The following is a 13798-nucleotide window of genomic DNA, read 5'->3' on the forward strand; positions in this document are numbered from 1 at the left end:
GTCAGCTGCTTGCTTCTCTTACCATTTGCATCGATATGGTTTACAAATTATAACTTTGTAATTGTGATTCCTGCTTCGAGTGCTCTGAAGAATTGTAGCCTAATTAAATAATTGTGGTGGTTGTTTGTTGTTTTTTTCTTTAAATACATATTTGCAGCTGAGAGTTTCAAGGAAACCCAGATGGTAAAGATAAAGGAAGAACCAATGGAAGTCGACATTCATGACTCGCAGGCTTCAGCATCCCCCAGCCAACCCAGCCAAAATGTTGGCTACAGCACTTTATTAGGGAGAGACATTAGTGAACGGATACAGAAGGCACCAGAAGGCCGTGTGCTCCCAGAAAGAAATCTATTCAGCCAAGATATATCAGTGAAGATGGCATCTGAGCTGCTCTTCCAGTTATCAGGTAAAAGCTATGGAACTAATCAGTTAGCTGAATTTAAACGAGACTTCTGTATTAACCATTACGGTGCTATGAAAGTGTGAGATCACTAAGGCTGAAAAATAATGGGAATTAGAGCCCTTCTGCCCTCCCATTTGAAATACAGAAGCCTTGCCAAGTGTCTCCCATAGTCAGCATATGCTTTAAAGCCCTCTGCCAGTCAGCTCAGGTTCACAGCATTTGAACTGAGTTGGAAAAGCCAGAGTTCAACTCCTGTATTTTTGAAAGCTAATTAAGTGATTTGTGATGACTGATTTGATCCACGCCTTGGAGTACAGGGAAACTATACTCCAAGTATAGGCAGTTACTGGCCTAAATGGCCAGTGGCTGCAGCAGGCATTGCTCCTGGGGCTGCACTGTCCAGTTCTCTTGGCAGAGAAGGTGAAGCTCAGCTATCACACAAAGGCAGTGGTACCAGCACTCTGTTTAATGAACACTTGTGTTGCACACTTTGCATGGAGCACTAACACCGATATATGAAGCTGAAAAAAATGTGTTGGGCGTTAGTTTAAATAAGGTCATACCCGTTCTCTAATCATGCTTGAACCATTTACCCTAAACTAATCTGGGTTATGCTGTTATCTGAAAGTATTAAAATAGTTCGGATGAGTAAAATCTGATAGGGGAATATATGTTACATGCTAATCACAGAAAAACACGTATGTTCCTCTGCAGAAAAGGTGAGCAAAGAGCACAACCACAATAAAGACAGCACCATCAGAACTACAGCCAGGTAAGTACAGTCCACTGTTATTTGCAAAGCTGTTCTGTAGATAGCATTGCTTCATTTTGCCTTGTGAACTCAAATGTGTCTGTCTCCTGCAAATGTGACCTGATACTATAAATGTAAGATATTTTCATGAGTAACGTAACCTATATCTGAAAAATTACAACTACAGAGCTGATTGCTTAGAGTTAAAGCCCTTTGGGCCAAAATGACTGTTCTCCTCTGATCAAGTATTCACACATAATTTTAAGAATTATTTATTCTATTTTTTTCAACAAAAAATGAAACTTAAAAGAAACTACATGGTATGTGCAGTGCTTGAGTGCAGACCAAGCTGATAACTGGATTTTAAGACATGGACCAATGTAAGAAGAGGTGATTTTGATTGTCTACTGTCAAAATTGATTTCTTTAGAAAAATTTCAGTTTAGTATTTCTGTCATCTCAATACATTCTAGGGATGAATTTTTAAAAGCTAGACCGTGCTATTAAAACATTTGTTAAAGATTACAGTCACATTAACACAATTTAAATTATCCAGGAATTAAAAACATGATCCAATTGTAGCATGTGCTGTTAAAGAAATATGCACTTAAGAGTGCTGTGGCTGGGAACAAGCCCATGAGTTGTTTACATGTATGTGAGCTGCAAGGTGAGGTATCTCTATGGGATTATTCAAAGCTCTTATGCAATAAGTGGTAGCTGGAATTGTTAGAGACTTAGGTGCCCATGATGAGGAGCAGGCAGGAATTGGTAAGGATACATTTATTTCCTACCTGAAAGTTCCCTAATTATTTTGGATGGGTTGGAGACTGAACACACTGAAGTGACGAAGAATTCCTTCAAAGATAGAGTCGGATTTTCAGTGCCTCTGCAGCCCCTTCTACAGAAGTTCCCAGAGTGTTCAGTGCCTGCTAACTTTAAACAACCTTGTCCAGACAGAATTGAAAAGCATTTCGGTTGCAAAGAAAAGATCTCTAAAATATAATGTCCTTAAATTTCTAGGCCTATCGCATTCATTTATGGTAGCTGCAATAAATAAATAATTTGTTTTTAATAAACTTACCTCAGTAAATGTACATCAGGGACTTTTTTATGTTACAAGTTGAAACATAATGAAATTGAGCATTTAGCTTCTGGTCACAGTGAATGCTTCCCATATTTGCTAGTTTGGGAATTTGTGGGATATGCAGCCTGCACAGCATTTCTGTGACTACTTAAAAAGCATAAGCTTGAGATACAAATGGAGATAAATGCACATGTTGTCCAACTGCTCATTAACCATCCAGTGTGCTTTGCAGGGAAGGGCTGACAGATAGTTGAAAATAGATTTCAGTGTCTCATGATGTTACCAGCAGGACTGGTGTGAGAATCCAGAACTACTTTTGGATCTATCAAAGATAATTCAAATTGGTAAGGTTGAGGACAGCTCAAGGATCACTTCCCCTTCTTCTGGCTGCCAGCTTTTAAGAGGGTAGCACAGTTGGCTGTTGTCAAACTTGTGCTGAGTTTTACTGAGATGTCCTTATAATGGCTGCTACCTATCAGGGCACAAAATGATGAGTGCCTGCTTCAGTTTTTCTGAGTGCTTTTCTTATCTTGCCTATTTATCAACAGAAGAAGACATGAATGAGGTGAGCTTCTAAAGGGGAAGTGAGTCAGTCTACTAACTCCTGCTAGTTCAAACAGATTGACTTGAAAGACCTTGCCAAAAAAAACCCCACCCAAACCCAAACAGCTGGAAGTCTTTACTGGTGAGGGTATGACGCCTTCTCAAAAATAGAACGTGATGGAGCAGCCAGTGGAGGATAGAGGCACTTGGACTGCATTAAGAAAACATGTGGTGTTGCAGTTTGGCTCACCAACCCACATCTGGAGTAATGACAGAAAGGCATTTGAATCACAATTGCTGTGTGAAATTTGCTGACAGCTGCAGAGAGCCAAGGTGAGGTCAGTGCTGTCCACTTGTAAGTAATTGGGGAGCAGAAAGATAAGGCTGTATCATTGGTGAGTCTTAAATCAGCAAAACCCAGCAAGATGGGGTACACAGGCACTTTTTGCTGTCTTATTCCTTGTTAACATTTCTAACTGTCACCTATCTGTTGCTGTTCCTCCTGTGAGTATTCCTGGACTTTGCGAGCACATACTTCCATATGACTTTGCTTAAGCAGCCGAAACTGGCAAGGATTCCTCACAGTTCAATGGCTGAGTGAGATGGTAGAGCCTGCCATCTGTGATAAGAAGACAAAGTGGAGAAGCAAAAGTGATCTGGAAGTGAGTACACCAGCGTAAGATGCCAAGATAAGTTTCTTTCATCTAGAGAACTGTGTAGCCATGAAACTGGAAAAGTGCAGCCAGAGGAAAAAAAAAATCCTAAAGCTTAATCTTCATCAGAAAGGACTTTGCACAGTGATTGAGAACAATTTATGCTATTTCTTACTATGAAGCAGGAGCTCCTCCCTCCATACTTTGCACTGGGAATTGGAGGACATATCTGCTGAAATAGAAATAATAATAGGGCCAACATTGAAGAGACTCAGCTGCCATTCTAGAGGAAGGCAGAAAAGAGGTATCCAAGGATGGTTCTGTAATTCACCAGAGGCCGATGGCGGAGAGGGAAATCCTTGGGATATGTCACCATGCAACCTTCTACAGCAACCAGCTCATGATATATGAGCCTGAAATAGATAAGCCCTGCATCATCCATTTTGCTTAGAACCAGCAATGAGCAGTGTCCCAGTGACTGAATCTCAGGCACAAGCAGGACGGCCAACAAGGAAACCTGAGTGGATTACAAGATTTTGAAGAGTTACAATAGTAATAAAACATTTTTTATTGATGTTTTTCTTTCAAATCGTTATTAAACCAGTGAGAGGAATGTTGCAATAAATTGTGCCATATTTTTATACAGTGTCAGTCTGTTTCGTATTATGTCACCCCTGAGTGGGAGTGTGAGTCTTGGAAGAAGTTAAGTTTTGCACATATGGGTTGGAGCCGTTTTGTTTTATCCTGTTCACTTGTTTTCTTGAGTATTATGCATTGTTCAGCTATCAGCATACACTGAGCTGTTCAGGTCTGGGGCAACTTCATGCCTTACCCTTCAGCACAACCTAATGTTGACTGTTCGCAGTTACTGTCCAAAAAGACTTAATGAGAAAGTAAACAATGTGATTGCCAACAGTGTTTCATGATCAAGTTAATTAATCATCAGGTTTCCCAAAGGCAGATGAGATCTGACTGAGAATACAAGTAACTTGGTGGAGAACACTGTTGTTCCCCCTCTGCAGAAAAACTGCATGAGGGACAACATAGGCAAGTGCCATTATTCAGACAGACACCTTGGGTATCTGGACTGGTAGAGTCAACTTGGTTGGTGCTGCTGGCAAGAACTTTCTGAGTCTGGGCTACCTATTGTGCAGTGGTTCATAAGACCTCGTAGTATGTTCTTTATCCCGAAAAAGTTCTTGGATTTTGTTACTGAATAAGAACAGGCTGCAGAAATGATCTGGCCTCCTGCCTTGAACCTTTAGAACACACTACTATACACCAGCCTGTTAAGGATTCTCTATCTGAGAGAGATCAGATTTAATGTAATTCTCACTTTGGTTAGAAGAAATTGATAGGTTGCATGCAGATGGAATACACTGCCTTAGAAAACAGTTTTCCAAGAAATACTGTCATTTTCCGTTTTTATTTTTTGATGTACCTCTTCCCTATGTCTGTCTGTACTGTTGACAAGAAATTCTTATTTCTGTTACAATCTTTAATTGAGTAGAAAACAAATACTTCAACAGAAATGCCATTTCACTATTGAAATTAACTTTTTTCTGACTATTAAATAAAATCAAAGCAAGATATGCTTTTTGGAATCAAGTAGCTGATAATTTTTGTAGTTAATACTCTTTGGGAAGTACCCATTCATTTAGGTTATATGAATTGTTTCCTGCTGTAAAAATTAAACTCATGGAGTTAATTTCGTTCGCAGAATGCCATGTCAGAATAGAGCTGTTAAGCATCATAACCTCAAATTTGAAAAGTTTTTTGTTTTAAAGATAACTGCTGTATGCCTCAGATTATTAAATAATATTTTTTACCTTTTCTGATTGCCCTCTCCAGATATGACAATATAAATTTTTGAAGTGTTAATTTTAATGATCATATTGAATTGTGATATATAGCAAATCTAAGATGTTGAAATGTAGCTAAAAGACTTTTGTGAGGACTTCAGTTTTCACACTGAGGTGCAATTTTCCTAAAGCATTCTGCTTCTCCACAACTTGCCTCATGGTCTGCCTATTTTTCAGCATGAATTCTGTAAATGAGACAGGGCTTTTAATAAGATGGTATTTGTTATAACATTAAGATGCTGGGGTCAAAAGTCATATTTACTTCTTCTGTTAACTGCTGTTTTCTTTAAAAAAAGGCATCTTGTTTTTTCCTATAGCCCTTTCTTTTCTGAAGACACATTTAGACAATCACCATTCACTTCCAACTCAAAAGATCTCCTGCCTAACGAAACTACTCTTCATGGAAGGACGTCTGCATCAGGTCAGACACCTTTTTCTTTCATTAATTCCAGTTAATATATCTTTTTAAAATTTTCTTACTGTAAACTCCACCACCTGATCAATGCTCTTAAAATGTAGTTCACTTGTCAAAAGGCAACTCTTTCTCCATAAATGCTTATTATTAAGAAGAAAAAGAAAAAAGTTAAATATTGCTGAAGGATTTGCACTAATAGTCTTTAGGCTACTATTTCTATGAATTGTGCAAGAGTCTGTAACAGATTAAACTCAGCAGTACCAACAGAGGTTGGAGGGGGGGGGGTTGTGTGTGTGTGGATCCCCAATGTAAAGGAACTGTACTGATGTCAAATTCCTGTCTGCTCTTCTCCTGTTCCTGGCCATTTCCATCTCTCAGAGAACAGATGAAATGTTTGCAGTACATGTACCAGGGTGGCTGAGCTTGGCAATACAATTTTCCTGCCTTTAGCAGTAATTTAGAACCTTTCTGGAAGGATGTGGAGTTCTTCAAATGTACTGAAAAGCCTCAGTACATTATCTGTGGGTACGTTCCCATGGATCTTCTGAACTAGTTGACAGGCATTTTATGTCCAGATGTAGCTTGGGATTTATTCTGCATTAAAATGGAAAATATAGGCATGTAACAGTACTATTCAAGGTCGCACTGAACACATGCAAAAACTTGATACGTGCCTTTACTGTCCTGTTGCAAAATAACTCGTTTGCTAGTTCACTGCTATCTCTTCTTAAATTAATAGCTCCCGGGTTCTAAAGGTCAGTAATTACACAGTCAGCCATAGGGGGGGTTATTCACCTTTTCTTAGCAATCAATAAAGTTTTGGGCACGTTACTGCTAATTTTCAGCTATAGACTGTCATTTAATTTACGACTTAACAGACCCTTCATTTTTTTTAATGCTTGAATAGTCATTTGACAGCTTGTGAAGTGGCAGATGAGGGTAAGAGCTAGATGCTGTCTAAGGGTAAATATGCATAGCAAGATGAAAAAAATTTGTAGCATAAGGACAAGGGTCTTCAGGCTAGCTGCAGACACAGTTCTGCAAGGAAGTAGTGGATTTTTTAACTCTAGGTGAGGAGAACCAGATCAGGTGTGGTGCTTTTAAGTATTAAAATATAAACCAGGTTAGCACTTCAATCCTGGCTTTTGACCTTGGCATAGCATGGAATATTCATATGCCCATATGCCCAGATGAAAGATGAGAACTCATAGACTCCTCAGGCAGTGCTCGATACCTCAGAGGACGTGGCCTCTAGCAGCAATAGTCTTACATCATACCAAGATGAATGCAATTTTAATTCTCTCTAAGACTTTGTTTTAAGTGAGGCCACTAGAACTGTGGATGGGTTTTGGTGACATGTTTGATCTTCTGCTTAAAAGATGTAAAGTGTCTAGTTGGTTAGATCATCCTGGAGTGTTAGAATGGCTTCTGAGGAACTGGGTTTTTGTATGCTTATGCTGCTCCACAATCTGTTCTATGGAATATAAGTATTACCTTGATAGGTCTGTGTATTATGACATATTGTGGTGATAAGACTCCTGATATATAATAGGAGCATGTATATTGAAAATTTTTAAAATGCCAGTGTTTTTTTCTGCATTTTTATTTTTGGAACAACTCTATCGTTCCAAATATGTTGGTTTTTTCTCAGCTTCATAACAAATTCTTGGACCTGAAGTGCACCTTCACAGTAGCACCAAGAATGTGATTTAAATTTTTAATCGGTTATAAGTATGATATTCATGTAAAAGAACAGCAGAATACACTCAGGTAAATTTCCTACTTAGTGTCAACCTTGCAAAAGAAACTTTATCCCTTAAAAGAGCAGCATAAAGGAAAAGTAACAAAGAACTGTAAAAGGTCTTACAGAAAACACTGTGAAAATGTGCATGTGGTCTCCCATGGAAAAGTGCTTTCAGTTGGGTTGGGTTACTTTGTCCCTGAAACAGGACAGTAAGAAGCAGAAAAGAACAGCACAGGAAAATGACAGGAAATGCCAAATTCAGTGTCACCTTCAAGCCATCAACTAAAATCCAAGCAGATTAGCTGCTAATGGCCAAGAGTGTTCATTAAGCAGTGCCCATGTCAAACAGTGCGACTCAGTGCTCCTGTCACCACATCCAGCAGAGTCTGGTGCACAAGTCTGGGCCCTGAGCTGCTGCTCTGTGCTGGCTCTCTGCAGCCAGAGTCGGCTCAGGCAGGCACAGTGGCACAGGGAAGGCTGTGCTGCCACTTGGTCTGGGTGGCCTTGGTGGAACCCCATGTACACGGTGCTTCTTTTCAAGCAAGGCACCACTATGGGCGGTTGTATCCCCAGACTCCTGCCAGCTTTCTGTCTGCAGACTTTTTGGCACCCTAGGTGCAGAGGAATTGGGAAAAGTGACAGGAACATAGGACAGTAAGATATTTCATGTATCAGATTCAATTCTTTTCTGTAATAGGTAGCATTATGCAATCTTATTCATTACCAAGCTGCATCTTAAACCCCATCGCCCTTATTATTTGTATGAGGATGCTGTTTCAGAAGCTCATTCTTTGAAGAGCTGGGACCATTCTCTTTTCAGCCTAAATTTATTCACAGCAAGTTCTGCTTTTGTTGTTTCACCAGTGCTGTCCTTCAACTTTGATAATTCTCCCTTGTGATGTTCACCATCTCATGCACCATCTTGCATTCCTCTAATCCTGTCTTCATCTTGGAAAAGTAAGCCAGCCAGTGTCTTCTAGTCTCTTTTAGTATGATAGGGTTTCCATTTCCTAGCCTTTTTCTGCCTCTGTTTAGGGAAACTAATTTCTGCAAATATGATTAGGCAGAACTATATATGCTCTTTAATAGGAGGTTTTACCAGTGATTTTTTCAGTGACATGCAATCTTCTATATGTGTATTAGAAATGCCTCTCCTTTGTAACTAGAACATGCTGATGACTCTCTTGCTAATCAAATAGTAAAATGTTTTTTCTTTCCTTTATAATTTCAGTTGATGATTTCAGCATGCAACAGAAATTCCTGTTCCTATATTCTAGGCATATGACCTTGTAATCTGAATTGTTTCACTTGTTACTCTAGCTCTCAAGATTATTTCTTTAATACTGTGAAATCTCTGCATATTGATATTGCTTTCATTAATGCAATTCTGGTTCGGGTTTTTGGTGTTAAAGCTATTAAAGAGTATTTTTGAGTACAGTAGGTACAAAGTTCAGTCCTTGAGATTTAAGCTTAGTGGCCTCCTCTGTGCAAACCACTTCCCTTCATAGCCATTTTATAAGAAAATTGCAATGTTGTGTATTTAAGTGGAAAAGCACTCTTTGTAGGGCATTAAGTATATAAGATCCCCAAGGAGTACAAAATAATTAGGAAAGATTATTAAAAGATGTGTGAAAGTAATGCAGTGATCAGAGCATTTAGTGGAGAGGAAAAAAAAAACCAAACCAAAAAAAAAACCAAAAACCCCACACCAAAAAAAACCCCACTAAATAACTAATGATATATTGTTGGATTTGGCCTGAAATAAAGGTGAAGTATTCCTGATCAGCAGCAGTATCACAGGCAGGAAAGTCAATTCTCATGGGTAAGCTGTTAGGTCTGGTACCCAAGGAAGTAAGAGTGAAATCTCCAACAGCTGTCAGAAAGGGACTCATCAGACCCATAGAAGTCATTGTGTCTCCCTGATAATCTGTAGTGAATTCCTAATACTCTGAGAAGGGAAGAAAGTTGTTTCCTATAGTCTATAGATCTGGGGAATTGCTCCCCTTACTTTTTCAGGTATTTTGTATGTTAATAACACATTTCTGTATTAGTATTACTGTCCAAATAAGCTCACTTTTACTCAAAAATGGAAATAAAATAGTTTTGATGTCCACATTAATCAAACTCACTTTGCTCAAAAATTACCATAGTATCAAAGTAATATCTATTACAAAGCCATATCCAAAACAATTCAATAATTTCAGCTGTCCCCTGTAAGAATAGCAAAATGGCCTTTTCTACCCTAGCAAAAGTGAGGGAGAAGAAATTAATATTTTCATTTAAAACAGTCACTTTAAAAGGACACTTTTATCTTCTGTTTTATAAGACTCTTCTTTTGACAGAATAGAGTTTGGTTTTATGTCAGACTATACAGTTCAGTTCAGATCACTAGATAAATTAAAAACCTGATCTTATGCTGATGTTCCTGACCCTTAGCCAGTCTTTAATGTGTTTTAATAGTTTTCCACTATCTCATTGACTTCTGCAAATCAAACCTGCCTTCATGAAATCCAGATGAGTGATATTCCCTACTCCGTTTCTGTCTGGTTCATTAATATTGGTGAAAACTCTAGCCATGGGTTTTTGGGAGTATTTTTTTTGTCCATGTATATCTGTGTGTCACATAATATTTCATTATTTTCTCTCCTGTTCACCAAAGACCTGGTGTTCTCCTTCATGTATACTGACAGCGCTAAATATTGAAACAATCTCATCTGTAGTGGATTAAATTTAAAACAAAATAACCCAAAAAAACCAACAACATCTTTTTGTGTAAATTTACTACTACTTGCAAAGCTGTAATTTCGATGGTCGTAAATGAATTTCACATGGCTAAAATAAACTTTTGGAACTGGAGGATATAGGATTTGGGGAGTTGTAGTCCATAAATAGCCCTCGTTTATTAAATTTTGCCACAGCTAAATTTACTGGTGGTGTTTGTTTCAACAGAACAAAGCCAGTAAATCTTCTGTGCTCTAGTACCTTTCTGAAATGCGTCAGAGCCTCCTCTGTCATGTGTATCCACACTCTTTACTGACCTGTAAGATGACAGATAGGCCATTCTTCCTGTTCAGAAATGTCTAGAATCAGTAGCATGATAACGTAGTTCAGTAGAAATCTGGAAACATAGCGCAGAAATTTTGGGATTTTGGTACTGTCAGCTGTTCTTTCATTGAATTAGTGACATTTTCCCGTCTTTACGCTTACTGAACCGAGGTAATATGTGTAACAAAGTTTCCAGTATGTTCAGAACTACACGCTCTTCAGCCCACCTTTCTCCTGTTCCTGTTCTTACTCACACCATCCTTTTCACTTAGAGGTGAACACCTGCCTGCTCCCAGGGCCTCCTCTTTGCACATTCTCCAGCACAGCAGTACTAACGTCTGTGTGGCCACATTGTCAACCAGATCAGGGAAAGTAGTGAGCTGATCTCCTGGGATTTTTTTCCTGAGAGTTTGTGGGAATGTTGGGATGTGAGCAGAGTGAAGGCAAGGCTGTACCTTTTGGCCATGTGAAATGTCAGCATTTGTGTGAGACTGTGTCTGTGACTGCACTTAATCTTCTTTACTTTTTCCTGTTAGTGTAGTTGGAAAATACCTCCTGACGGTTTAGAGTTTGAATCATTTATCACTTGAATGTGATAAATAATCGAGCTGGTGATGTTGTGCAGATACCACACTATTTAGTATGAGTTTGCATGTGTCTTCCTGCCTAATTCCTTTTTAAAGATGCTTTAAAGTCGATACGACTTTATTGAGTATAAGATTAGAGTGAATCCAGCCACGGTTGCCATTTCTTCCCATGTTGCTGATGATAGTTACCTTTCTTGGTCTCTTTTAGCCTGCTGCCAGACTTTCTCCTTTTAACTTAACCTTACAATGTCCCTGAGACCACTGTAACCACACTGCAGAAATGAAGGGACAGCTTGAGGGTTCAATTTCTGTGTAGGGGACTGTTGCCACTTCTGTCACCCTGGAAAATGTCCTTAGGTCTTAGGGGACTGTGAATCACACAAACCTTGAGGATTTCTGCTAAAGTGATCAGATGAAATGTTGGCATTTAAATTGCCCTTGTGTAGCTTCCCAGCTATGCACCCATGGAGTTAATTAGAATGATTCACACCTTCTTATAGTTGTTTGCTTACATCTGCCAAAAAAGCTTCTAACCTCACATTGTGAGTAATCCTCTGTTTACTGTAGGAAGACTTTCTTCGCAGTCCTAAATGCTAGAATTTGTAAAGGAAAGCTAGGGTTTAAGAGTATGATTACAAGCAATTGATTTCTAATTCGTTCAGCACAGCAGAACCTGCAGAATATTATTTTTGAGAGAATCACAGAATGGTTGAGGTATGAAGTCTAGTTCCACCACTTCCTCACAGCAGAGTTAGCTTGTTGCTCAAGGCTATGTCCAGTCAGGTTTTGAATATCTCCAGGAATGGAGACTCTGGGCAATCTGTGGGCAACCTGTGTTTGACCTTGCTCACCATAAAAAAAAAGTGTTTTCTTATATGTTTAAATGGAATTTTCTGTGTTTTAATTTATGTCCCTGCCTCCTCTCCACTGTCATCACTAAGAAGAGCCTGACTTTACCTTCTTAGTCCCCCCACATTAGGTATTCATACAGGTTGGAAAGGTACCACCAAGTCACCTTTTTTCCAGGCCAAACAGCCCTAGCTCTCTCAGGCTATCCTTGTATGACAGATTCTCCATTCCTTTAATCATATTTGCCAGACTTCAGACTTCTTTGAAAGTCTAAAAGAATATTTCCAGTTCTTGGCAGTTGTTTCTGTCCCTGTGATGGAACAGCAATTTTTATTGCCAGTGTAGTTGCAAAGGGGGAGTGCACATGCATCTGAATTGGCTTACATAGTGATTTTTTTTTTTTTCCCCTCTTGCTTTATCCCATTATTGGTGCTTATGATCATTTTATTTGCTTTCAGTTTTGGTCTGAGTTATGAGCTCTGCCCACCCAAGACATTAGATATCCCCTTCATTTTCCTGATGATGAGAGTGCCTGACCCCTATTGGCTTCCTGGCAGGGTGGAAAAGTGAGAGTGGCACTTAATTCACTCCCGAGGCATGCTCCATCAGGCACTTGGTCCTGCTGTTCCTTTCTATCTTGGTATTTCTGTGAAATGTACTCGGTGGAAGTGGCACTGGAGGTAGATGCCACACAGTTGTCACTGCCCAGAGAGCACAATGGTAGGTTCTCTCAGTCCTCAAAAGTGACCTTTTAATTTTATTCTTCTTCTGGTACTTGTCTTGGCTTAAGATTCTACCAGATACTCTTCTTTTTGTGTACGTGTGTGCATGGGTGTGCATGTGTATGTATGTTTGTGTAAAAATCCATGCAGATGCATGAAAAAAGAGTATTGGAGAGATGTCCCTCTGAAGCTGATGGAAGGAAAGTTTTTGTGACAGAGTGGCAGATTGATTTGAGTAACTGATTTTAGTTCCTCATCTCCAACGTGCATTTTACTTTAATTCTTCACACAAAGAGAATGTCCTGTACACATTGACTGGTGTACACTCTGTGCTCTCTAGAAGACTGTGAGCCATTGTGGTGGCTCTCTGCAGTCTGATAGCAAGGGACAGATAGCTGGCGAGTTGTGAAAAGCGATTCTAGGAAGGTAAGATAGTTGGACTGCTCTAGAAGTGGGCTGTGCTTGGCCCAGTTCTCCAAAGCAAGACAGATTTTGCAGAATTTGTTCAACATAATTCACTGCTAAACTGCGTGATAGCAGTTCTGGCTCTAGCATGTTTTTTATCTGTCGCATCCTGTCTTCAGATTCCCATGACTGCCTGCCTGGGTGCAGCCTTCCCTCGCTGTGCACCCAGCTGCCTTGACAACCACTCAGCACCACAGCCATCGAGCAGAGGGTTCCAAATTCCCGGTTCATTTCATGGGATCATAACCACACATTGGCTGCAACTGATTACAGCATTACGTTTCCTTTGCAGCTTTTTCTGGCTCTGCTGCCAAGCAGGTTTGCATCTCGGGCATGTGTGTTGCAGATCTGTGGCACAAGTAATAGAGACTATGTCCTGAGCGGCCACACAGTTTTCATAACTACCAAAGTCCCTCTCAGAACGGAAAATATTATTACACAGAACAAACCACTTCAAAGCATCAAACGGCCTCTTGCTCCAGCATGCACGGTGTGTTCTCTGGCTAAAATAGAACTGAAATGTGCAGCATGTGCATAGTTGTTCATGCCTTAGGTTTTTTTTCAACACTCAGTATTTATTGGCCATTCCCACTGCAACTGAGGGGGAATGTGATCAGATCCTTCTGAGGAACCTGTGAAACTCCTGGTCAGTTGGCCAGTCCCTCTCTTGATGAAG

General features: G+C 39.6%; 1 protein-coding gene across 2 annotated transcripts in view; it reads left to right on the plus strand.

Moving 5' to 3' along the window:
* The window catches only part of ZNF827 (zinc finger protein 827), a 106119-nt gene that overhangs the window by 67496 nt on the left and 24825 nt on the right, over positions 1 to 13798 (plus strand). For both annotated transcript variants that reach the window (XM_032685749.1, XM_032685748.1), the window contains exons 6-8: positions 158 to 406; positions 1118 to 1175; positions 5613 to 5716. In XM_032685749.1, coding sequence (XP_032541640.1) covers positions 158 to 406; positions 1118 to 1175; positions 5613 to 5716 — 411 coding nt within the window. The remainder of the gene's footprint in view (positions 1 to 157; positions 407 to 1117; positions 1176 to 5612; positions 5717 to 13798) is intronic.

The sequence above is a fragment of the Chiroxiphia lanceolata genome, chromosome 4, assembly GCF_009829145.1.
Source record: "Chiroxiphia lanceolata isolate bChiLan1 chromosome 4, bChiLan1.pri, whole genome shotgun sequence".
In the NCBI taxonomy this organism is placed as follows: Eukaryota; Metazoa; Chordata; class Aves; order Passeriformes; family Pipridae; genus Chiroxiphia; species Chiroxiphia lanceolata.